This window comes from Saccostrea cucullata, unplaced genomic scaffold (assembly GCF_032062105.1).
Source record: "Saccostrea cucullata isolate Sc308-1 unplaced genomic scaffold, CSIRO_AGI_Scuc_v1 ctg214, whole genome shotgun sequence".
NCBI classification, from domain to species: domain Eukaryota; kingdom Metazoa; phylum Mollusca; class Bivalvia; order Ostreida; family Ostreidae; genus Saccostrea; species Saccostrea cuccullata.
The window spans coordinates 357,800-385,542 of NW_026929583.1; the positions used below are offsets into that span (position 1 = coordinate 357,800).

General features: G+C 33.4%; 1 protein-coding gene across 1 annotated transcript; it reads right to left on the reverse strand.

Annotated features, from left to right (window-relative positions):
* Positions 1 to 6,237: 6,237 nt before the first annotated feature.
* LOC134281276 (uncharacterized) lies at positions 6,238 to 24,506 on the reverse strand (the record flags this gene model as incomplete). The annotated part of the gene is made up of 4 exons (XM_062763750.1): positions 6,238 to 6,291; positions 17,841 to 18,052; positions 23,731 to 24,207; positions 24,368 to 24,506. Coding segments are annotated over 4 exons (882 nt in total), but the record flags the coding sequence as incomplete, so codon positions are not given.
* Between the last annotated feature and the right edge of the window lie 3,237 nt (positions 24,507 to 27,743).

The following is a 27,743-nucleotide window of genomic DNA, read 5'->3' on the forward strand; positions in this document are numbered from 1 at the left end:
GTTTCAGGGATACCAAAGAGGGGGGGGGGGCTCTACTTATATACTGAAAATGAATTGTTTGAAATCTGCTCCTTGGTATTAATCAAACATTTTTGATAAGCAAGTGTGCCTTTTCAACAATTGTGCAATGTGTAGACCTAGGGTCAGGGGTTCATGTGTGATAGGGGCACTCCTGATTATTGCTGAATATTACTGATTAGTTGACATGCATTTTTGTTCCCCTAGTGGCCTACCCTGATTATGGGTATTAAGTTAACAAACTTAACAATTGCTAAATGTATAGTTATGATTAGCAATGGTGCCTCTTTTAAAATTGTGAATTCCATAGCTTAAAACATGATCCAAAGTCAATCATTTGAAAGCTGTTGCATGATGCTCAGGTGACTGATAAGGCCCATGGGCCTCTTGTTTACCATATATAACTTACATTAACTCTAGTGTACCTGCAAAGTTTGGGGGAAATCTACCGTCCAGGTGTTTTTGAGGGACCGTCTCAAAAAACAGGTACATTTACTATAGGATTAAATAGGAAAATGCAATTTTTAGCACTTTAAAGGAAATTATACAAATACTACAATGAACATTTTGTTCAAACTATAATATTTTATGAGTAATACTATATCATACAATATATGTAAGAAACACAAAATTCTAACGTCTTGTTACCAGAAGGGGCATCTCAAAATGTAACAAATTAGCAAATTTTACTATTTTTATAGAGTATTACAAAATATGACGTACACAATGGATTCACATGACGCGCGGTATTCAATTTGTCGGCATGGCCAGGTGTGTTATAGGACCGAAGACAGCCAAAAAATGAATTCAATGCTTAAAAGTCCACAAAACAATACAAAATAGGACCAGAGCAAAAACTGACTTCCAAATCCTAAACGTTCAATAATCACCTTTCCACCATTTAGACCGAAAAACTCAACAGACCCTTTAAAGAACCTTGAAGATCAAATGGGAGGACATAACAAATAGGGTTATATTGTCCATAATTTTTTAAATAAAAATGAAAAGATGTTAGAAAAAAATTAAGATAGCATGAGCTGAAGTCATTCCGCCAAAGTGGTATTTACAAATTGATTGACCTCACCAGGATGAAGGAGTTCAGAGGACTCTCTGGGCATGCGCGGGATGAGAAGGTGGTGGATTTTGTGCTCTCTAAGTTTTTTGGATTTTTTGCTCAGGAATATAAAATATTCTGTTTGTGATTGTGGATTTGTGTACATTTGTGTAAAATGATCCCTAGTTATGGCAAGTGAAACTCAAAAGAGAAATCCAAAGAGAAAAAATGACAATCCAAATATCAGTGGTGAAAGTTACAGTAAGATACCTGTAAAGAATACTCAGAGTGAAGACTTCTCAGCTCCACGCATGAGCTCGACGCCTGTATCGACCACGAAAGACAGAGAAAACGGGTTGAATGGGGCAACAATGACTTCGGAAGGTCCACAAGGCCCTCAGGCAACATTTTTGGAATGGAAATTCTTTCACCAATTAACAAATTAAATGAGTCCCTTTGTGGTAGAATTGACTTACTTACCCAGACAGTTAATGAAATGAATGGGAAATTACAAAAAACTGGACATTATTGAAATGAAACTAAGTCAGTTTGAAACAGAATTAAGAACAGTTAAAAATACAGTCTGTTTAGCGGATAAAAGAATAACAGAAGTTGAAAAGGCAATGGAATTTATGAATCAGACTTTTGAAACTAGTAAAAAAAAATGTCAATGAAAATGAACTTGGTCTTTAGTGGTTTGGGAGGAGAGAGAAAGAATGAAAATACACAGGAAAAGCTGCGTCAATTTCTTAACAACGAACTGGAGATTACGCATCACGTAGAATTCAGTAACGTCCATCGCTTCGGACGCTTCACTAAAGGGAAACCCCGACCAATTGTAGCTAGCTTCCTGTATCAAGAGGATCTGGATATGGTATTGGAACGATCAAGTTGGCTACGGGGAACATCCTTTGGAGTACATAGACAATATCCAGTGACCATGGAAAAACGTCGACGGGAGCTCATACCAATCATGCGCCAACTACGTAGCGAGGGGGCGCATGTCAAACTTGTGCGCGATAAATTAATTTATGAACGGTCGGCAGTATGACCCGGACAATCATAGCTACATGTACGCAGAGGAAGAAGATTGGGACACGAACGATCCTATGGACTATGATATGAACGCAAATAATAACCGGAGCCACGCTCCATCGCAGAACACTGCAATGGGTTTCAGATAGGAGTGCGTGGCCGCCACATCCAAGCAGCGTGACGTTCTTCATCGTGAGTGCGGCCGCAGCAATCATGTGACTGATCAACTTTGTAGAGGTAGAGAGGTCAGTGACTTCACTTCTAACCTTTCGTTCATAGTTTGGAATGTAAATAAGGGTATTAGACAAAAGCTGAAAGATAAGGAGTTTGTAAATATTGTAAATAAGTATGATATTATAGTTCTTTTAGAATGCTGGATCTGTGCAGGTGATGAATTATGTATTAATCTAGATGAGTACAATTGTTACACTTTCCCTAGAAATTGTGGAAGAGGGGGAGGTATTGTCATTTTTTATAAAAACTTGCCCAGTATCAGTGTTAATATTATAGAATGTTTTTGCAATACTGTTATCTGGCTAGAAATTAGAAAAGAGTCAAATGTAAATGAAAAGCCTATTTATTTAGCTTCTTGCTACATACCACCTGAAAAAAGTACTTTTTATAGAAAAGAAGATGTAGATATTTTTCAGTATTTAGAAGAATCAATTTGCAGATTTGCTAGCAAGGGAAAGGTTTATTTAACAGGAGACTTAAATGCTAGATGTGGTAATTTAGATGATTTTATAAGGAACGATATGATAAATAAATCGGTAACAGATAATATGCAAGCTTTTACCGATTACGATTTAAATACAAACGAGTCTACAAGGAACAACAGTGAGAGTTTTGTGAATAAGTTTGGTAGAAAATTGATAGACTTGTGTAAAACCACTGGTATGCGAATTATCAATGGAAGACATAAAAATGATCAACATGGGGGTATCACTTTTTATGGTGCAAATGGTATGAGTACTATTGATTATCTAATAACAAAGAGTGAAAACGCTACTAATATTGTAGATTTTACTTTAGGAGATTTTTCTGTTTTTTCTGACCACGCACCAATTATTTTTTCTATAGGTGGTGCATATAAAGAAAGTAAGGTTGTTTGTGGTCAAGAGCAATCAGGTAGAACGGTTTTTAAATCAGTAAAATGGGTTGAAGAAAATGTAACGCAGATAAATACTACTCTCAATAATAACTTTGACTTGCTTTCTGATTGTCTGATTCATTCGTTTGATAGCACAGAAGTAGTAAATCAGTGTGTTAATAATTTTAGTAAAACATTATGTGATTTAATTCTGCCTTACTGTAAAATTACACAGAGTACTAGATCTATTAATATGAATAGAAATATTAATTCAAAACATACTGAAGATAAACCATGGTTTAATGAAGAGCGTAAGACAAAGTACATAGAATATGAGACAGCTCTTAACCATTTTAATAAACAGAAATCTACTGATAATAGATTAATATTAGTTAATAAAAAAGCGGCTTACAAGAAAGTTATGAAAAAATGTAGACACAATTATGAGAGACATCAAGGTAATAAAATCGAGTATATTCGGAAGTATAACCCCAAAAAATTTTACAAATTGTTTGAACGTAAGAAAGGGCAAGTAAGTTCATATTTATCGGCTAACGATTTCTTAGAACATTTCAAAACCTTGCTTGAATGTAATACAGAAAACAATTGGAATAATGAATTTAATTACGTAGAGACACAATCATCAGTATACTGTGAATTAGATCAGGAAATTACGGTACAAGAAATTGAATATGCTATCGATAAATTAAAACATAATAAAAGTAATGCAGAAGATTGTATGATTAACGAATTCTTCATTCATTGTAAACAAATACTCATGCCTATTTTATGCATGTTGTTCAATAAAATCTTTACGTCAGGCCATTATCCAGAGAGTTGGGCTACTGGGTGTATAGTGCCAGTTTTTAAGAAAGGGGATAGTAATAATCCTAATAATTATAGGGGAATTACACTTGTTAGTTGCATGGCTAAATTATTTACAAGCATGTTAAATAATAGACTGATGCATTGGGATAAAGAGTATAACATAACTACAGACGCGCAATTTGGATTCAAGTCAGGTGCAAGTACCATTGATGCAATATTTGTTCTACAGACATTAGTTAACAAATTCTTAGGGAACAAAAGAAAACTTTATTGTTGTTTTGTAGATTATCAAAAAGCCTTCGATTATATCAATAGAATTAACTTGTGGCTTAAAATTAGTACTCAGGGTATTCAAGGGAAATTATTTTGTATTATCAAATCTTTATATGATAATATTAAGGCATGTGTAAAATATAATGGTTTACTTACAGAGTATTTCAAAATTACGTCTGGTGTGTTACAAGGTGAAATTTTATCACCATTATTATTTTCTATGTATTTGAATGACTTTGAACGTCACTTTATTACAAATAATTGTCCATCAATCGAACTGCAGATGATAAATATATTTTTACTGATGTATGCAGATGATACTGTTTTGATATCTGACTCAGCTGAGGGTTTACAAAGAATGTTGGATGCATTATATACATACACAACGGAGTGGAATCTAACTGTTAATGTTGAAAAAACAAAAATATTAATTTTTCGCAATAGTCGTAAAATACTGGAAAATGAACGTTGGATATACAACGGTTGCAATGTTGAAGTTGTTAATCAGTTTAATTATCTAGGTATGTTATTTAATTATAATGGAAAATTTACTGAAACACAGAAACATTTTTCATGTCAAGGTAAAAAAGCTATGTACGGTGTAAATAGTAAAATCAGGGATTTGCATTTTAACGTAGAAACACAATTAGCTGTATTCGATACTTATGTTAACAGTGTTATGAGTTATGGAGCTGAAGTATGGGGATTTCACAAGGGTCAAGACATAGAAAATGTTCACTTGAATTATTGTAAACGAGTCTTAAAGGTCAGACAAAGCACTAGTAATGATGCAATTTATTGTGAATCAGGTAGATTTCCACTTATACTTGAAAGGAAAAAGAAAATTTTGAAATACTCGGTGAAATTAAAAAACAGTGATAATTGTATATTACAAGCATGTTATCAAGATATGGTTGAAAATAATGATGAATGGATTGTAAACATTAAGAAGGAATTCCAAAGGCTTGGTTTAGCTGACATGTATAATAGTGATTGTATTGATAATAATACTCTGAACATTATATTTCAAAGAATGTATGACTGTTATAAACAAGAAATTATGGCAAGAATTTGTAATTCTCCTATATATTTTCTATTTCAACATTTAGTGGATAATGTTGCATTACAGACTTATTTAAGAAAACCATTGCATTCTAAGTATAGAATACCTATCAGTCGTTTAAGGCTATCACATCATGATTTAAGAATAGAAAGGGGAAGGTACAGTAATATAGAAAGAAAAGATAGAAAATGTGAAATATGTAGGTCAGGTGAGATAGAGGACGAATTTCATTTTGTATTAAAATGTCCTCGATATGAAGAACTTAGAATTAAATATATTAAGTGTTATTATTTTAAAATACCATCAGTATCTAAATTAGTACAGCTATTGAGTTCTACAAATACTAAAGAACTATGTAACCTGGGCAAATTTTTGTATTTTTCTCATCAATTAAGAAATGATGTTCTAAATAATAATTGAATGATATTGTTATGCAATTATTACATGTATATTGTATAGCCTGTACAAATCTTATGTATGAATATTGTTTACCTATGAGATGTAATGTCTCCGGTTCAAATAAAATACTTAAAATACTTCATCCAAATTGTTTGGTAATGACAATGAAGACTGTTCTCTCAACCAAAAAATTCTTCTTATTATATTTAAGCACACACGTCTAAAAATATCTTCATATTAATTACTGTTATTACTATTTTACTAACAAATTTTTAGTTACAAAATTCATAGAAAGTTCTAAATTAATACTTCAACATTTAATGGTGCTCTTAAATTATACAAATTAATTTTCTTCTAATTCCGTTCAGCCTGTGCAATATCTTTCATTATTATTTTCTCAATTCAGAACTTGACTCAAAAGCTACACGTACGTACGTATACAGTGTATTATAATTATAATATAAGAAATATTCATACTTAGATCTTCTTCCTTGTAATTTCCTGGTTCGGAATCATGTGTATGACTCCCATCTAAAAAAAATAAATAAAAATATAAATACTTTTATTGTCGATGTTGTAAAATTAAAACTTTGATCTCGAGTCCTTTTGTGAAATCTGATATAAAGAAAGACATTTAATGAACTTTATAAATTGCTATACCATGACAGAGATGTAAAGGTTTGCTATATTAAGGGATATTCAATAATAGAATACTGTTAAAAGCAGCAAATTTTAATAGTTTTTTAAATGAAATATTTCATATTTACCTTCCAATAATGTTTTCATCTCTTCTGGTATGTCTGCATCTTTTAAAGTAGATCAAATATTTTCATATTTTTTCATTGAATAAAATGAGATATTCCTAGCACATGGCTTAAACGTACCAATTGAGTAATTCAAATGAAATCTTTTTAAATCCATTAAATAAAGTAAAAAATTAAAACCATAATCCGGCTCTACATTATTTTATTTATTGGCTTTGTCTTTTCTTTTCTTTTTTTCTTTTTTTTGTGAAGATGACAAATAACAAATCAATACCCCATATTAATTTCAATTTAAATGGATTAGATAGAGTTGATTGCCTTTATTTTTCACAATTAAAATCTTTTCATTAAAAATGGCCTCAATTTCATCGACTGAATTAACATGGAAATTCTTGTAATTGATGTATTTTTCATAATAACATGTCAATATAATCTGTGTTACTTAACATGGATGCAAACTCTGCTCTTGTAAATATTTACAGTTTACGGGTATGTTCAACATGTTCAATTTGTTAACTCTTATCAAGCTCTCACGTACAATGCTGTGGAGCCGGATTAAGGTTTAAATGTTTTACATTAATACACAACATTTAATTTTCCTATTTTCTTATCAATAATTATAAAGTATAAAGTTTACTTTGATTAAGAACAATGATGTGTGTCAATCAAACGTGTCCATAAATTCTAAGGTTCGATAATTTCAGAAAAAAGATTTTTTTATATATTTTTTAAAAATTTTTTGACGTGCATTTATTCAACAAAATATTAATCGTTATACACATGAACGCATTTTTTAAACTCACAGGGTTTTTCGCACAAAAAAAGACACATTTTTCTTGCAATAAAACTTGAAATTAATAAGTTTCAGTACTAGACAATTCCCATATATTATTAAATATTTCTTGTTAAAGGTGCGTATTCTCTAAAATCATTATCTCAAGTTTTAAACTCGATGTTTTTACTCGCCCGTTATGCTTAAATTATCCCATGTTTCCCACTATTGTTGATGTCCCTGACATACCCTCCTAACTAAACAGCGATTCCTTATATTTCCATTTTTACTTTAAATAACAATCTAAAAATAAATCGAAATACCATTTATCTTGGACAGACGCAATAAAACAAAGAGAATTTTTATTTATGCTTTTTTTTATTTATTTGGCGCTTTTGGGCACGGCTGAATAAAATAACAACATATTATTTCGGGCCTCCAAAGCAACGGGTAGGCCCAGCAACAACAACAACATTTTTCAACAACAACATTTCAGTTTAACAACAAGAACATTTCATTTCAACAACAACATTTCAGTGCATCATCAACATATCTGGTGACCTTGACCCTGGGAGTTGCAGAGGCCAAGGTCAACAAACATTTCAGTACATCAACATATCAGGTGACCTTGACCCCTGGAGATTCTTAAATCTACACTTAGCGATTGTTTTCTCAAATTTGATTAACACCAACCTTGCAACTAGCGTGTAACCAGCAAAGAGAGAGTTTGCAGCACGAGCACCTTTCTTCATATAATTGAAAGTTAGATAACTCGTGCTGAAACAAGGAGAGATAACTGCGCCAAAAAATATTGCGCTGCCAAGATAAAAGCATCTTATTCGCATATGGGCGAGATAGATGCTATATTAATTTAGTAGATTTGAATGCAAGAGACATTCCATGCTATTTTCCATTGCCCCGCCCTATGTTCTCGGTCTCGTGAGGCCTCGGTGATAATGGACAGCGTTGCGCTAGTGACTTGCTTTTGATCCAAAATAATTCATTATTTATTTTGTTTGTAAAAAGATATATCATAATCTAATTACTTTGTAAACAATTAAACAAAACATCTTTTCTTCAGTGAGTGCAGTGTATTTATACGCCTCTCATATATATGCGAGTTTGACATTGACCTTTCAGTAGTATTTCAATAGAGAAATTTACATGGCACAGGAATCACGGAGAAATTAATAAGATTCATTTTTGTAGTGTTTATCATAGGGAAAACAATTGGTAATGGAAATATCAAAAAGAAATGTGTGTACAAATTGTATGATGCTACATGTGTATAGTTCTATCACAGGTATCCACAAATTAAACAATCGAGCTTTCTATGATACTATTTAGTTGAAATGTTCAAATTCACTTCTATCAGATGAGTATTTTTCTAAATACGTTGCACATTTTCCGTACTTGTCTTGGTTTTGTCGAAATGTGGCACCGAAAATGACAAAACTGCATAAAGAAATCATGTCAAATGATATAATAACAAAGTGTTTTTTATCTTTCAACATAGTAATTTGTTACTATTAAAATAAAATTATTTTATATTTATGATTTGAAACTTTTGAATTTTGCGTTTGAAGGTATCTTTGCAAGATTTCAGAAAGTTGATCTGAAAACATGCCATCATTTTTAACATTGAAAGCAGTCGAACAGATGATTGATTGATTGTATATTGTTTAAAGTCCCTCTCAAGGACTTTTCACGCCACCACTTGCCAGTGAAGAGCTGCAAATTTTATCCTATACTTGGCACTCAGGGCCATTGAGCACGGAGGGATCTTTTACTGCGACACGGGACCTCGGTTTATGCGATCTCATCCGAAGGACCGGTTTCCATGTCCCACAGTGGGATTGAAGCCCGCGATCAACTCCTTACTTCGCGACTCTAGAGCAGATGCTCTAACCACTGCGCCACGCGTGCGACTTGAACAGATGAAACATTCTTCTATCATCTTGCACCTAAGTGTTACATTAATGTACAGAAAATACAGAAGTTACGAGGGACGTTCAATAAATAATGTCATCAGCTCGATGACATACAGCATAGAAATCATATGCCATTAAGCTTGACTTTTTCTAATTATTGAATCTTTCATGATTTGATGTTTTTATGTGACCACTTTTCATCACATAATTCCATTGTGAGAAGCTGCAAAACAAGGGCTACTCGAGACATACTCGGGATATAATTTCACTGGGACATTGTGTGCAGCAACGGACACTCTGATGTATGTATTTTTAGATTTTTGCTAAGTTTGTACTTAATGATTTGTATATTACTGTAAATAAATTATTGTTAAGTTTAAACTGTGTGATTGATCTTTGCTGGCATTTAGGGTTATTCTGACCCATAACATAATTGGGGGCTCGTCCGGGATAAAGAATTTCTTGCACTTTTGCAGTTTATTGTCAGAATTTTGTTTATTGAACCGTTAAATTTGATTATAAGCCAGCAGAAATCAACATGGTGTTTTCGGTCACAGACTTTCTTAGTTCACCAAGTGTTCAGGTTTTTGATACGTTAAAAAAGGATGACTTGATCGCATTAGGTTTGCATTTTGGGTTAGATGTTAAATCCTCTCAGAGAAAGGAAGACATTAGAATTAAGGTTGCAAACAAACTAGTAGAAGAAAACATCTTTGAAAAATACGATCTTCCAGAATATACAGTTAGATCAGAGTTAGGCTCTTACAAAATGGCAGAATATCAGTTTCAATTAGAGTTAGAGAAAATGCGATTTGAAAGAGAAAAATTAGAAAGAGAAGAGCGAGAAAGAGACAGAGAAAGAGAAAGAGAAGAACGAGAGCGTGAACGAAAATTTGAATTAGACAAATTAGAAAGACAAGAGCACTTTGAGTTAGAGAAATTAAGATTACAGCACCAACCAGAACCGTCATTTGTCAAGAATGAATTTGACGCAGCAAAAAATATTAGATTAGTTCCAAAATTTCAAGAAAAATCTGTAGACAAGTATTTTCCCCAATTCGAAAAAGTCGCAGAAAATCTTAAATGGCCACAACATGTTTGGTCAACAATGTTACAAAGTGTACTGGTTGGCAAAGCAGCTGAGGTATACTCTGCACTAGGGGTAGCTGAGAGTTCAGACTATGAGAAGGTTAAAGCATCAATATTAAAAGCATATGAATTAGTACCTGAAGCGTATAGACAAAAGTTCAGAAAGTATAGAAAGTTTGATAATCAAACATTTGTTGAATTTTCACGAGAGAAAGAAGATTTATTCGATCATTGGTTTAGATCTAAGAAACTTGATAAAACTTTTGCTAATTTGCGCCAAGTCATCCTGGTAGAAGAGTTTAAGGAATGTGTTCCTCAAGATTTGAAAACACATTTAGAAGATAAGAATGTGAAAACTCTTGCAGAGGCAGCAGTCATATCTGATACTTATGCTCTGTCTCATAAAAAGAATTTTGTATCAAGATCTCAGACTAGCAGTAATTCTACCAATTCAGACACATATAAAAAGAGTGGTTCAGGGTCTCAGTCTTTCACAAGTTCCCAGTCTCCATCCCAAGGTGGTTCTAAGTCCGGTCCAGGACGTTTTGAAGGATCTTCTGGAATAGGGTCGCTTCCTACTTGTAGTTATTGTAAGAAAAAAGGTCATCTGATCAGTGAATGCTTTAAACTTAAGAGAAAAAATGACTTTGATAAAACTCAACCACATGCTTGTGCGGCAGTTAGAGGAGATAGAGAAGCCTTAGTTTCGATTTGTTCTGACACTCCTGATGTCCAGGGTTCACAGTCCAGTTCTATTGATTCTATGGAGGATTATAAGCCCTTTATGTCTCAGGGATTTGTTTCACTCGGTGACTCTAGCGAAATAAAACCTGTCCAGATTTTGAGAGATACTGGTGCTGCACAGACGTTATTGTTAGAGGGCGTGCTTCCTTTGTCTGAGCAGACTTCTACTGGTGGGTCAGTTTTATTACAGGGTGTGGAGCTAGGCGTCATTGATGTTCCCCTGCATATAATTAGTTTGAAGTCAGATTTAGTCACTGGACCTGTTATCGTAGGTGTTGGACCTACTCTTCCCGTCCCAGGCATTTCTTTGTTGCTAGGCAACGATTTAGCTGGTGGAAAAGTTGTACCAGATCCTATAGTTTGTGAGAAAATCACTCCAGATGTCATGTGCGATGATGAAGATGATGACATTTATCCAGCCTGTGCTGTTACTAGAGCGATGGCCAGAAGACGAGAAATGGAGGCAGACCATACTCAAGCCTTTGACGAGACGAATTCCTCTGTTGATATTGATTTGAATGACACTTTCTTATCTGACCTTGATGGCACTCAAACAAGCATGGAACCACACAATATCAAGAAGCAAGAGAAGAAAGAACTGTTACCAAAATTTGGTGGTGAGGATGATGAGTTGCATCCAATAGTTAGCCAAGGCAAGGACATCCTCAGCCGAGAACGTTTACTCTCTGAACAACATAAAGACCCAGATATCATTCAACTTAGTAAGAGGGCACTTCCACCAGAAGAGGCTACTAAAGTTGGAGAATGCTTCTATATGAAAGATGGCATCCTTATGCGAAAATGGCGACCACCTGACGCTTCTCCAGATGAAGTGTGGCGTGTTGTTCACCAGATAGTGGTCCCAGCTGCTTATCGTCGAGATGTCATGAGTTTAGCTCACGATACACCTATGGCTGGTCATTTAGGTATCAATAAGACTTATAATAGGATTTTGAGTCATTTTTATTGGCCTAAGCTAAGGAAGGATGTTTCTGAGTTTTGTAAGTCGTGTCATGTCTGTCAGATGGTAGGTAAACCGAATCAGAAGATACCATCTGCTCCTCTCCAACCAATTCCAGCTTTTGAAGAACCGTTTAGTCGAGTGTTGGTGGATTGTGTAGGACCTTTGCCTAGGACCAGATCTGGAAACCAGTATTTACTTACCATTATGTGTACATCCACTCGGTTTCCTGAAGCCATACCTCTTAGGAATATAAAGGCAAAGAGCATAGTTAAGGCCCTAACCAAGTTTTTCAGTTTTGTAGGAGCACCCAAGGCAATTCAGTCGGATCAAGGCTCAAATTTTATGTCGGGGTTGTTCCAGCAAGTCATGCATGAGTTGGGTATTAGGCAGTATCGATCAACTGCTTATCATCCTGAGTCCCAGGGAGCGCTAGAACGTTTTCATCAAACCCTAAAAACAATGCTGAAGACCTATTGTTACCAGTATGAGAAAGACTGGGATGAAGGGGTTCATCTTGTGCTATTTGCTGCACGAGAAGCAGTCCAGGAGTCTCTTGGGTTCAGTCCTTTTGAATTGGTGTTCGGTCATACAGTTAGAGGTCCTTTGAAATTGTTGAAGGAAAAGTGGCTGACTGAGACTAGTGATCTTAATCTTTTAGATTATGTGTCTGATTTCAAAGAAAAACTTTACAATGCTTGTAAATTAGCACAAGAAAATTTGAAGAGTTCTCAGATGAAAATGAAAATGTGGTATGACAAAGATGCCAGAAATAGGGTGTTTAAGCCAGGTGATAAGGTTCTTGTATTTTTACCTATTCCTGGTCATCCTTTACAGGCCAAATTTTATGGCCCTTATGAAATTGAAAGCAAGATCAGTGATGTAAACTATGTAGTTAAGACACCAGGTCGAACGTAAAGAGAAACGGGTTTGTCACATTAACATGTTAAAAGAGTATTTTGAAAGGTGTGACCGAAATTCTGTAAAACCAGTTTCCACTTTAGCCAATGCTAAGACTGTTCAAAATTGTATTGAAAGTGATACGAGTGTAGAAATGAATGAGAAAGATTGTAATCAGAGTGTCCGCTTGAAAAACTCAGAAATTTTGGCTGATTTTGATGCCAAACTTGGACATTTGAACATTCACCAAAAAGAACAAGTTAAAAACTTGATGAATGAGTACCATCAAATCTTCTCGGATGTTCCAAAGAAAACTAATGCAGCTTGTCATGATGTTATAGTTGGCGACGCTCTGCCTATCAAACAACATCCGTACCGTCTGAATCCAATAAAATTGCAGTACCTAAGAAGGGAAGTGCAGTACATGTTGGACAATGACATTGTTGAACCTAGTAAAAGTGATTGGAGCTCACCGTGTATTCTTGTACCAAAACAGGACGGTTCGTACCGATTATGTACAGACTTTAGAAAGGTGAATTCTGTTACCAAAACTGATTCATATCCAATACCTAGAATTGATGACTGTATTGACAACATTGGAAACGCGAAATTTGTCAGTAAATTTGACCTGTTGAAAGGCTACTGGCAAGTACCGTTAACAGAAAGAGCAAAAGAAATATCTGCTTTTGCTACACCAGATGGACTTTACCAGTATAAAGTAATGCCTTTTGGCATGAAAAACGCACCGGCTACATTCCAAAGGATGATTCACTCCCTTCTTCATGATCTTGAGGGATGCGAGGCCTACATTGATGATGTCGTCATATACAGCAACACATGGGACGAACATCTCCGAATTATGCGTGCTTTATTTGACATTTTAGCTAAAGCAAACTTAACTGTGAATCTTGAAAAGAGCGAATTTTGTCATGCTTATGTAGAGTATTTAGGTCATAAAGTAGGTCAAGGTTATGTTACACCCATTATGGCTAAAGTGGAAGCTATTGCAAAGTTCCCGATTCCTACAAACAAGAAAGAATTAATGAGGTTTTTGGGCATGGCTGGGTTTTACAGAAAATTTTGTCCAAATTTTTCCTCAGTTGTTAGTCCACTTACAAATCTTTTGCAGAAGAGGGTTAACTTTGAATGGACAAAGGACTGTGAAAAATCCTTTCATAAAATCAAATCTGTCCTTATGAGCAACCCAGTTCTGTCAACTCCAGATTTTTCTAAGCAATTTAAGCTTACTGTTGATGCTAGTGATGTTGGAATCGGGGCAGCTTTGTTTCAAGAACATAGTGATAATGTAGATAGAGTTCTTTCTCTTTTTTTTCAAAGAAACTTACAAAATGTCAACAAAAGTATTCCACCATTGAAAAGGAATGCCTTGCTTTGTTGTTAGCCTTACAGCATTTTGATGTTTATCTGAATGTTACTTTGCATCCAATTCTTGTATATACAGATCACAACCCCCTGACATTTTTGCACAAATTGTCAAACAAGAATAAAAAACTGACTAGATGGAGTTTGTTGTTACAAGAATACAACATAACAATTAAGCATATCAAAGGCAAAGACAATGTTGTTGCAGACGCCTTGTCAAGAGTATCGTAAACATACTAGATTTTGTATTAATGTACATGTTTTACAATTTAAGTTTTTCATTGATATTCAAACTTTTTAAGGGGGGAGGTGTTGTGAGATGTGTATTGTTTCATCATGTATATTATTAGTAACATTAAGTTTCTTGAATATTCCAGAGTGGTCAACATGTTTGGTCATTTGATCTAGAACATTCTTAAATTTTGTGTATGTCCAGATTGTTCCAGTAATATCATGTTTTAACAATTTCTAGAATATTCTAGATTTATATTACTGTATAAATACCCTGTCAATTCGATGCATAGAGATACAATACTTTGTCGAATAAGCACTATTGAGATATAACTGGGATATATATTTTCACTGGGACATTGTGTGCAGAAACGGACACTCTGATGTATGTATTTTTAGATTCTTGCTAAGTTTGTACTTTATGTTTGATATATTTATTATATATTACTGTAAATAAATTATTGTTAAGTTTAAATTGTGTTATTGATCTTTGCTGGCATTTAGGGTTATTCTGACCCATAACATAACTCATTGCACTCATTTTTCATTATACAATTTTGATTTTTTTTTCATTATATACGAGGGCTGTTCAATAAATAATGTCCTGAACTGTATGATATACAATACAGATATCATATGACATTCAGCTTGTCTTTTTCTCATTATTGAATCTTTAATGAATTTATAATAATTTATGTGACCACTTTCCATCTCATAGTTTCATTGGGAGAAGCTGGAAAACAAGGGCTATTCGAGACACAGCATGTAAAATGAATGGTAAAGAATCAGTAAACTAGAGTGAAATTAAACACTTCATTCAGGCTACTGTAAAACTGTAAAGAATCCCAAAGAAATATTCACTGAAATATGTAACATTTACGGCAACCAATGTCCGTTTCATAGACAAATGAGTAGGTGGATTTCAATGATAAAAAATTATATAATGGGCATCAAAAATGGGTACCGTTCATACCAACGAAAAAATTAAAGAAGTAACGTATTGTTTGCCGAATTTCAACAAATAATATTTGATGATGTATGATTGACTTTAACGGACATAATTTAATAGAAATCATTTCGGGAGTAGTTCACACTGTTTTAAAGAAACGTTTGACAGTAAAAAAGCTTAGTACTCAAAGGTCATCCTATGTTTTGAAAAATGAGTGAAAACGACAGCGTGTAAGAATATTTAAACAATTATTTTAAAAAATCAAAGATTGTTGTTATCCAAGTTCGTTTGAAATTCAGACAGATAAAGAAACTTGAATCTATTGCTTAAAACCCTCGAAACAAAATTTACAACAAGATATACTTGACAAAAACAGCAAAGGTCTGAAAAGAACAAAGAATTGCATGAGCAAAAAGCCAGATTTATATGCAATTTTCTTAAATATTAGTGTCCTTGTTGTTCAAATTCGTATTCGGGGAAGCACTTTAATTTCTGGAAGAGTCTAGAAAGCAATTTTTTTTGAAAAAAAATCGAAAGGTTAATGAGATGAAGGAACCAGAATCAGGAATCCACTGCATTAATTTCTTCATGACAACGTCCAAACCCGCACGCCCTAAGAGTCAAGGAGTTTTGGGGATAAACATAATTATTTTTTTTTCACATTAACAATATTCACCAGATCTTTCGCCTTTTGACTTGTTTCATTTTCCAAACTTAAAAAAAAAACACCTTTCAGGAGGAAGAAACGAGTCCAGGAAATCATAAGATCTGCCATTTTTCAGTATACAAAGGGTCATACCCAAAAATGAGTTCTAAAAACAATCAGAAGTTGGATAATTTTTTACGGATATGCAGGCGCGTAGCTGCCTATACGCAAGTACGCAAGTGCGTACACATCATTTTCCAAAAAAAAAAAAAGGAAAGAAAGAAAGAGGGATAAAAGAAAAGAAGGAAAAAAGAAAGAGAGAAATTTATTCGGGGAAAAAGAGGCACTACCCGTGTTTCAAATTATTTTGCGTCTTATTGTTTCGATTCAAATTTTTTTCAGCAAGTCTGCACATTCAAATTCAGTCCTTTATAAAATAATATTCCAAAAACATCTTTCAACATTCTTGAGGAAAAAATATTGTTGAACTAAAATGTTCAACTTCAAATTAATCCGCGTAATACTGATTATCCGGACAAATATTTGATGAAGGTAAGCTATCTAAGGGACTTTGATCGAAAGAAAAAGTTTCAAAGGTCTTGGACGACTATACAAGATTTTTAATTTCGTAGAGGTAATGAATAAATGTCGTTAAACAATTTAAATTATGGTGAACAAAATAAATAATGATATAGCTTCTATTACTGATGTTACCAATTTAAAGAATTTTATTATAAATAATTGAAGCATTCTCGAATCGCTTCAGCTACATGTATAAAATATGAAGGTAATCAAAAGACAACAACACCACCGTTTATATTTTGAAATATTTAAACTCCAATGATAACGATATTGAAATATTTACTCTGTTTTATTTTGATATACCTGGAAACTTTTTTCCAATACCAATATATGCGTAAATTAATTTTATAAATTATCGTTCTGTTCCTGAAGTATCAATGGAAGCAGTATAACTTAGCTAAGTGTTTGCTCGAGAAAAGTGATATTATCGTGACTTCTTTTGAGAGAAAATGACTGAAAAATTTCGTAAAATCCAGGAGCTTCCGGGGGCTTCGCCCCCTGGGCCCCCACCAGGGCTTCGCCCTGGACCCACTGGGCGCCTCAGAGCGGCCCCCAGACCCCCGACCGTTTTCTGCGTACACTTAATTTCCATGCTGGCTACGCGCCTGATATGTGTTTTAATTAAAAGAGAATATTAAGTTAAATCATTAAGACTAAATCATTAAAAAGCGCTTTTTGCTTTTTTCCGAGCACCGAGGACATTATTTATTGAACAGCCCTCGTAATTTTATTTAAAATTCCATAAATTTCATTTCAATAAAATTATAGTTTATATTTATATCCTGTGATTTTACTTGTATTCTATAATTTTCCGTTTGTTAGTTCGTGTTGTTTTTTTAAACATAAATTTCTAGTTGTAGTGTACAGTTATCAATACAAATGGAAAATTCAACAATAAAGACAAAAACATTAAATTACAAAAGGAAAATCATAAATTACCCCCCCCCCCCAAAAAAAAAAAAAAATATATATATATATTTTCAAAAAGTAGAAAAACAAATGGAAAATTATAAAATACAAATAAAATTTTTGATAATGAATTTGTAAAATACCCGTCTTTAATAAAAAGAGATGGTTTATGGTAATATACCAATGTATATACTCCTCATCTTCCAGAAAAAAATCTACCTGTATCCATGGATTTGACTCCTTTTCGTTTGGACTCCAACCAAACGTGTGGGAGAGCCTGGCGTATTGGGGCAGGTAATCCTTGTCAAAGATACTGGAAACCGTCAGTTTGTCGTCCGTCACCGTCTCTACTAAATGATCGTTGCATGCATAGGCTATATTAAAAATAGTACGACAGTTGGTTACAATTAACTCAAAGTTCAATAAAATACCTGGAAGAAAAAAAGTTCAGTCATTTCAAATTAATATGATAACACTACTGTGAACCATTAATCACTTTGTTAATCAAATATAGAACATCTACGTTATGTACAATGTAATGTAATTGTAAAAGTTGAAAAAATATATGTTTTGTAAACTCTTATAAAGTGTTGAAAGTTGGATTTTTTTTCCTTTAAAATATTGAATTCTCTAACTATTTCAAGTTACTTTACAATTACTTTGCAAATTGCTATTCGTCTTTCATTTGTATGCATATGTTCGTAATTTGCTAATTAACGATTCAGTATAATTCTATAATACTTATTACTTATCTTGTTATAAAATTAACTTGGATATAAAAAGTTGTTTTTTTAAGTCAACAGTTTTGTCAGCTAATTCGATTCTTATCGTTTAGTCGAATGTTGACTTGGGTGTTTCATAAAAACTGCGAGATCATTTATCGACGCGATATATCCCAGTCAACTTGGCAAAAAAGATATCACAGAGTCTGACAAATATGTTTTATATTTGGATATATATCTATAAAAAAAACGTTAAATGCAACCTAACAACAAAATTTTGAAATAAATGTAATGGCTTAACTTATGTACATGTAGCAATATGCCCTTATCATCTGCACGTGGAGATTATGATAATCGGTAATGTTTATGATTATAATTAATATAATCGTCGTTTTGAGCATGATTATCGTTTTTATCGATGTCACAAAGTTGTTTGATAAAAGAAAGCATATCTTAACATGGTGCAAAAAAAAATTACAAACCGCATATCGTCAAATTGATTATTGGAGTGCCTAACATAAAATCCCGTATTGTACACTGTACAGTTCAATTTTCAGTCTGTTTTGAAATAATATTTTCTCTTATTTTTGTCACTCTATGATTTTTAATTTCAAGATTTGTATTACGTGACACGATTTTAACAACAACAGCAGGAATAAAATTATCAAAATTTAATTGAAACAAAATAAAATATGTTTATTTATCTTGAGCGACTAAGCGAGTGACCATTGAGCAAAATTTAATAGAAAGTAAATTGGTTGAGGAAAGTCAAGAGGTTTGAAAATCATCTCTTCTTGTAAACTTTATACAAAGGGATTCGTAAAATTTCAGAAATAGTATGATGAGCAAGGGTAACTTTTCCGAATTATGGAATTCAAAACTTAAGGGTCAGGAGGTCTAGCTGGTGGATAGGGCTCTCTAGATAATATAGGAAATTTGGTTTTTCTACACTTCAGTAGTCGTTCTGTAACTTTTATGCTTACATGTTAAAATAATGATGATAACGAACAGCTAGTGATCAATCTAAAATTTCTATAAACGATACAAATTTGTGAAGAGGGCATAATACAGGGCACCCTGAAAAACCAGAAGTGGGGATCAGGTGCCTAGGAGAAGAGAACATCCCCTGTTGACGGGGCGCACTTCCCGTATTCAGATTCTGTATAAAATAAAAAAAAATTATGATAGGTATGAAACAAGTCAGTCAAAACACGGCCCAATGATAGTTTATACACTGTACTTGCTAACGTTAAATTATAGATAAATTTAAGTTATACTGATTGATTGTATGTTGTTTAACGTCCCTCTTGAGAACGTTTCACTCATATGGAGACGCTACAACTTAATGATAAAGCAGTGTAATTTAAGGAGGCTGGGGGGTCAACAAATTAATCACAAATTAAACCACCAGATTTAACTTATTTTTTTAGATACGGTAACTTAAGCTGTCTACTTTCATTTCACAAAGAAAAAATTCATACATTTTAGTTTTAAAATTTGATCATTTTCTATATCTTCATATGGAGCTCTCCTTTTAAAGGAGATAAAAATAGTCTGAAAATGGCTGCCACACCCCAGCCTCGTTAATAAAAGTTTTATAAATGAAATATACCACGATTGTCATTTTAAATTTTTTTAATACCTTCGATATCCGAGTCCTTATCCCACGGATATTGACAATGAATTATTTTCTCCAATGCATTGTTATAGTTGGAATATATTCTATTTATTATTATGAGAAATTTGTCATTATCGTAATGTATGGGATATATTCCATGTTTCACAATGTATGGGAGAAATTGTTTGATTGTCAATCCCCGTGGGACTTATCCCATTTAAACATATCTGTGGGAGAAAAAATCCCGTAGGAGAAAATATCCCATCTGACATTTTTTTCTCCCATGGGAGAATGGTGGGATAGTTCGTGGGATTGAAAATCCTCCATTCTCCCATAGGATTCTGAGTTTGAGGACTTCATATCTTTAGAAGTGAAGATGTTTGTGAATTCATCACGAGACCCTGGGATACTGCTAAGAAATCCAACCAAGTAATATAAAAATATTTTTGATATCACAATAAGGAATGGTAGTAAAAAGTCTGGACTATGTCGTGTCCGGAGTTAAATGTCATACTGTTTATATTAGAATCTTTCAAATACTAAACACATGCTAAAGGTATACTTAATTCATATATTACCAAGTTAAAATTTAACATAGTAATACAATTTCTCTATACCATGTTCGGTAAACATCAAAGGATCAAAGGTTAATTTGAAGGTCCCCACGAGTGCCAAACAAGGTGTACTGGACCAGTAAGTAAATGTCAATCAAGTTTCAGCATCCAATGATGGACCTTCATGAACTTGATTGACAGGGCTACCCAGATCAGGTATTTTTGTAGGCGGTGCTTAAAATCTCTGCCTTTAAACACAATCTTTCAAATATATATTTCTTAACAATTTTTAAAAAATAAAAATAACTCTTGCTCGCGAGAATTGAAAATAGAATTGTATGCATAGCAGATTACGAGTTCAGTCAAATGCACGTAATTTGAGAGTGCAAGGTATTATATGAAGATAAAAAGAATATGTAAGTATGAAATTTTTTATACATAATACATACTCTATTACACTATCATTTATGCAAATAGATTAATAGAATTTAAATGCGGATTTCATGTATTTATCTTACTTTTCTTTGGTACACATAATCCTAGAAACACCCAGAAAACAGAACATAATGACGTGTTAAAATTCCAAATATTCATAATAAAGCCGTTTGTCATATCAATTTAATTCCATGAAAGTAAAGATAGTAAAATTATGCACATTCTTTTAAATATAATAAAGAAATGAATAAAGGTACGTGATAACCAAACTTTGAATACAAGATTAAAATAAACAGAGTCGACGTGTGGAAGGTTTCATCAGATATAGGTAAATAAATCACTTTGAATACAAATGGGATTTTGTTTGTTAGTGATTTGATAAATTGTTTGGTGTATAAATCCAGTAAAATTATTTTAATGGAATAATTTTAATCAAAACTTATAATTACTTAAGCTTTAATCAATGTTAAGGCGTTTGTAGGAATTTTAAAATGATCCTTGAAGACGTAGTTATGAATCTACGGAAGCGTATTAGTGCCACATAACATTTTTTTTTAAATTGGTAATTCCAACTTTAAAGTTGGCTTTTCCACCTTTAAAGTGGTAATTCAAACTTTAATCTTGGCTTTTCCAACTTTAATTTTGGCTTTTCCAACTTTAATTTTTTCTTTTCCATCTTAAAAGTTTGTAATTTCAACTTTAATCTTGGCTTTTCCAACTTTAAAATTGGTAATTCCAACTTTATTCTTGGCTTTTCCAACTGTAAAGTTGGTAAATCCATTTTAATCGTGGCTTTTCCAACTTTTATTCGAGCTCTTCTACCCCGTTTTCTTAGTTTTTTTTTCCTTTTGATTTAATGTACATGTTTCACCAACTTTATTAATGGTAAATTAACACACTGAAATAAATTTGTTTGCAATTTATCAATACAATAAAGGTGATACAACAATTAAGTACTAGTACTCGATGTAATCACTTTTTATTTAATCAGATGATTCATTGTCTGCTACAAATACAACAGCTCTAAATGTATCAATTCTGTACATGTATGGCGCGGATCCACGATTTTTTCAAGTGGAGCACACCGGCCAGAAATATGTTGACAAGCAAATAAATAATAAAAATCCTTTCTTAAACGTTAAAAACCTAGCTACGGGAGGTAGTCGTTGATTTCTACAGCTTCATATCTATTTCATGTACTTTTCATGCCCAAACAACACAGATATGAATGCGTTTTCTTGGGTGGGTGGGGGGGTCTAAGGGCCGTCCAAGGTAACTTTTTATAATTTGCAAATTCGGGGGGGGGGGGGGGGTAGGGTATCCGACAACCCAATCCATCTATATCCGCGCATGCTGTACATGGGACACAATAAAATTATTCCTTCTTTCATCATTTTCATAATTAAATTGTATCTTTCAATTGCAATTACTTGTATAACGAGATTAGCAACAAAGTATCTGAATATAACGCATGATGTCGTCCAAAGTTGGAAAAGCCATGATTAAAGTTGGAAAAACCAACATTTTAAGTCGGAATTACATCTTTAAGTTGGAATTAACACGTTTAAATTTAGAATTACCAAGTTTAAAGTTGGAATTACCAAGTTTAAAGTTGGAATTACTAACTTTAAAGTTGGAATTACCAACTTTAAAGTTGGAAATGCCAAGATTAAAGTTGAAAAAGCCAAGATTGAAGTTGGAATTACAAACTTTTAAGTTAGAAAAGCTAAGATTTAAGTTGGAATTACGAACTTTAAAGTTGGAAAGGCCAAGATTAAAGTTGGAATTACAAACTTTAAAACTGGAAAAGCAAACTTTAAATTTGGAATGTTACGTGGCACTAAAACGCTTCCATATGAATCAATATCTGACTGTCTGTCTCTTCTTCCTCCTTTCTTTCTCCCTCTATGTTTTAACATACCAGCGATGAAGGAACTTGCTTACCGGTAACATATGAAGAGGGCAAAATAATTTTTGACCTCTCTTGGCTTCCTTCCCTGGTGATATATTTCTGCCACCTACATGCAAGATAAATTATGTTAACATGCAACAGAATTATGCAAATATGCGACCAATTTCTGTCAACAGAATGTTGACATACAAGTTTTACTTACCAATCTTTATTTTTGAAAATGTATTTTTGGGTAAATTTACTGACTAACGACAGTATCAGACATTATATATCCAAAATTCAACATGATCCCTGCTTTATTTGTGGAATGCATGCAAGATACGTCATAATTATGCTGATATTAAAATTTTGTTAACAAGCAAGAGGATTTTGTTGGAATGAATGCCTTCGGCATCGGGCGATATAATATTCCAGGGGTTTCCTGTCATCTTGGGGTCACACACATGCAAAGCCATGTGGTATATGTATAATGTCAGCATGCAAGATAATAAGTTGCATATCAACTGTGTCGCATCTTCTCATAATTAATTATCTAACGTGTTGACATATTTTTCTCGAATATTTACATGATTTGGACAGATAAGGTACATACAACAAATTTTTATTTCTTAAACTTTCAAAAAATGACATTGAAATGTAAAGCTAAACGTTTTCCCACTTTTTACATAATTATGTATTTTGACCAAACGAAAGATCTAATCATTAAAACAGATATCATATTTGGTACACCTATAAAAGCAAAGATTGGTTTAATCTATTATATAGAATTAAAAACAACACGTAATAGACTACCGGTAGTCAAGTTCTTTCTTTTGAAAGTTCTCCCAAATTATGGCAAGTGGATTTTCTTTAGATCAAATTTTGTTACGATGTGTAACATACAAATAATGAAATAATTTAAGCAGGTCTGGTAATACAATTAAATTAACCACAATGAACAAAATAGCTATCCCTACAGATCCGACATACAATGCTTGTGGTCTGTTATCTTGCGCAGAAATTTTACTTCTTCTGTAGATAGACGTTGTTTTCTTTGAAATTGTTAAATTCTGCACAATAACAGCTAATCTGGCGAGGAGTTCTGATTCCGTTAAGGTGGTGTTATGTTTTTTGATACATGTACACGGACAGGGAGACACGATTGTACTTGAAACTGTCGTTGTAGACATTAAATTTTGTGTCGATGTCGTTGTAGACATTTGTTCCGATGTCGTTGTAGGAACTTGTGTCCAGGTGGTTGACCATGTATCGGTCGATGTAGTTGTGGATATTTCAGTTGCTATCTTCACACCTGCTGTTGTTCTCATTGTGGCTGTTGACATCATCGCTGTGGACAATGGCGTTACTGAATTCAAAGATATGACTTTCTTGTGATAAGAATAATTAATCAGATAATACCGTTATTATAATAACTGAAAATTCATTAAAAACAAAAACCAAAACTCTCCATTTTATCCCAATTTAGTAAGAAATTGTGATAATTTGATTTAATAATTTATGATTACCTTCACAGCCAAGGACATCAAAGCGTAGACTGCAGTAATCATGACAGTCCGTGGGATAGAGTCGTAGATAGCGAGCATTTACTGGAAATGGGAGGTCATTTCTCACTAAAGTTGTGGAGTCACTATTTGCGTGGAATTCCTAAAAACAATAAGTCTATCAATTCTATATTTTCATAAGGTTCTTTATTTAAAATAATTTATCTCTGAATGAAATGACCCTTAAGAGATATTGTTTTCTGTGTGCTGTGTACATCATATATGAACAAGAATTGTTTGTGACACATTGATGCTCCCACATGGCAGCTTATGGCGTTGGTTGAAGTTTCTAGAATGCGCATGTCCAACGCAAAGTCAAAAGGGCAAAATTATTGGTATCCAAAGGAGGGTCTTGTCACAAGAAATACACCTGTGAAATGTGAAAGTCCTAAAACTAACTGTTTAAAAGTTATTTCTAAGATTAAAGGTTTTAAAAATGAGTAAAACCCAAAGGTCAAAGTCAAAAATCTTTATACCCACTGAAAAGTCTTGTCACAATGAATAAACATGTGAACTTAAGGTATGAAAGCTCTAGCACCTACTATTCAAAAGTTAATGCCAAATTAAAAGTTTTGTAATTTTTGTACAATTGGGTCAAACTCAAAGGTCAAGAAGTCAAATTTGGTTGTACCTGATGAAATAATACACCTGTAAAATATATGAAAGCCATAGCCCCGCGCACTCAAAAGTAATGAGCAAGATTTAAGTTTTTGCGGACAGACTAGCAAAGAGATAGACGGACAGTCAGGCCAAAAACTATATACTCCCAAATCTTCGATTACGAGGGGCATGAAAATACCATATTAGCTACAAATACGTATTAATTAATGGAAATCCCCAATCATGATATCATGATAAGAATGACCTATCTTCATTTCTCTCTCTCTCTCTCTCTCTCTCTCTCTCTCTCTCTCTCTCTCTCTCTCTCTCTCTGAGTTATTAAATATATATTTGAAGTAACAAAAATGATTTAAGATTGTCTAGGAACTTGATGGAATCTTTGTATGATAACAAGGATATTTTTGACAAGTTAACGAGCTCTATGATAAACGTGATGACTAACTTTTCTATCGTCAACTTCCCTTACTTGTTCAGTTGATTCGATACGCAAGAGCATGCTGTACGTATGAACAATTTCTAAAACGATGTATATTATTGAAAATCAAGTTAATGAAACAAGAATATGAGCAGTCTCGTTTAAAGTCATCAATTCGTAAGTTCCACGGTCGATACAATGACCTTATCAGCAAATACAATTTATCATTGAGTCATATGCTGACTGAGGTTTTTCATACTAATTGTTAGGCCATTGTTTACACACTGAATTGTCGACGGATTTTCCCATTATTTCTTGATCATGACAAGGACCACAGGAGCACAGGGCGGTTGTGACCGGTCGGCAGGGGATGCTCACTTCTCCAGGTACCTGATCCCACCTCTGATACTTTGGATGTCCGTGTTTGTTCTGCTCCAATTTTGAATTTTTTAATGGACTTTTGAACTTGAATACTGTTCTTAATCTTCATAGATTTCATTTCAAGAACACCCAATGCATTTTGATAGTAACATTAATATGGAAACATCCTCCGGTAGTTGAAATTAGATGTTGAAAAATCATGTTCCATATAGGTAGCAAAGGGGCAGGATAAATGATTAAAACTTAACATTAAAATATATGGGAAAATTCATCTTATAAAGAACAGCGTAGCAATAGTGAATGAAGAGTAGATCGATTCTATTGGGCATCTTCTAACTTATTATGAGAACATAGTTTTAAAGTAAGATTGCTGTATAATTTAAGAGTAGCTTTTAAAAGACCTTGAACACTTGTTTTTGAATGGAAAAAGCAAACGTTTTGTAACATATACTTAAGGAATCACTGTCTAGTTAGTATAGTATGCCTGGAACATCAACGATAATGGGAAACATGAAACCATAAAACCATAATTAACATAACGTCGTCGATTTATCTTTACGAGGGCTGTTCGGATATTATTGAGACAATTACATTTACTCCATAAAGTAGGGAGATAATTTCATGAAAATTCATCAACATTTTTTAAAGAACGAATTGAACAATTATGCAAAATTTCTAATTCCTATGATAATAAGAAAAGTTTCGGTGAAATGATAAACATGCATAAGTATATCGACCCGGAGCAGCATCGCTACATCATTTTACGTCACGTTAGCCGGAGATGGTTTCGCAAGTAAGACGATCGCGAAGCATTTAATACTTTTTCCTTCTTTGTTATTATATATAACTTTACAAAAATCAAACAGTCTCTTTTCTCAGCCTATTCTTTAAAAATGTATGGCGTTGCTACCCCGGTGTAAAATTTTCATTTGTGGGAAAGGATGACTTAGAAACATGCAGTGCCGATTTATGCAATTCGGGTCAACGATATAAAAACCGTAACGATATTAATATCGTATATAATAATTGATGGTTGTCCGGTGCTTTTGATTTCACTTTGGTTGAATTAATTGTAAAAAAAAAAAATATGTATATCAATGGGAAAAAAATCCAACACATTATTTTTTTTCCCGTTGTTATGGTTTTATCAGGTCGTCCTGTCTGGAAAAGAGTTCTACATTGCGATACACACAATTTCAGGTATGTTGGCTGCTCCGCCCTTGACGTCAAAATCCATTTTTTCGTTCTTTGCAGATTTCTCTTCCGCGCTTAATTTTTTAATTATCTCCGTATTTGAGATCAAAATTCTAACAAAGTTGCACAACATGAATTTGAAATAAAGCTGAAAAATTATACACGTAAACTGAATTATTTTCGCTCTTATTATGGGTCCACGAAGAGTTAGAAAGTTGGTGTTACATATTTTCAATATCTGATTTCGTGACTGCTCCGGATACCCCAACTATTGACGCATTTATGTAGCATTGTACAGAAAATATTCAAAATTTGTAGAATATTTTTTGCTTTTATTAATTCTTAGTGTATGTCAAACGTATATGCAAAATTTCACCGAAAGACGTTCATTAAAAAGCAAAGTACACACAATGTCTCAATAATTTTCGAACAACCCTCGTATGTCGAGTTAAAGGCAACAGCAAGTGTTCAATTCTTTTCACATATAAGAATTTGAACAAATTCTGCTTCACATGAATACAAAAATAGGTCTGCTAATATCAGGACGCAACTGGTACCCATATGAAACTACCCAAATATTGTCAAACAGAAACTCAAGCATCTTTTAATGGTGCATGGACACAGGTTTATTATCAGATGTGGATACTTTTGGAAAATTTGAAATCACAATAGCATCAAAACGTACGACTTTTCAACTTTATATACAACCGTTCCAATTGGTAAATGAAA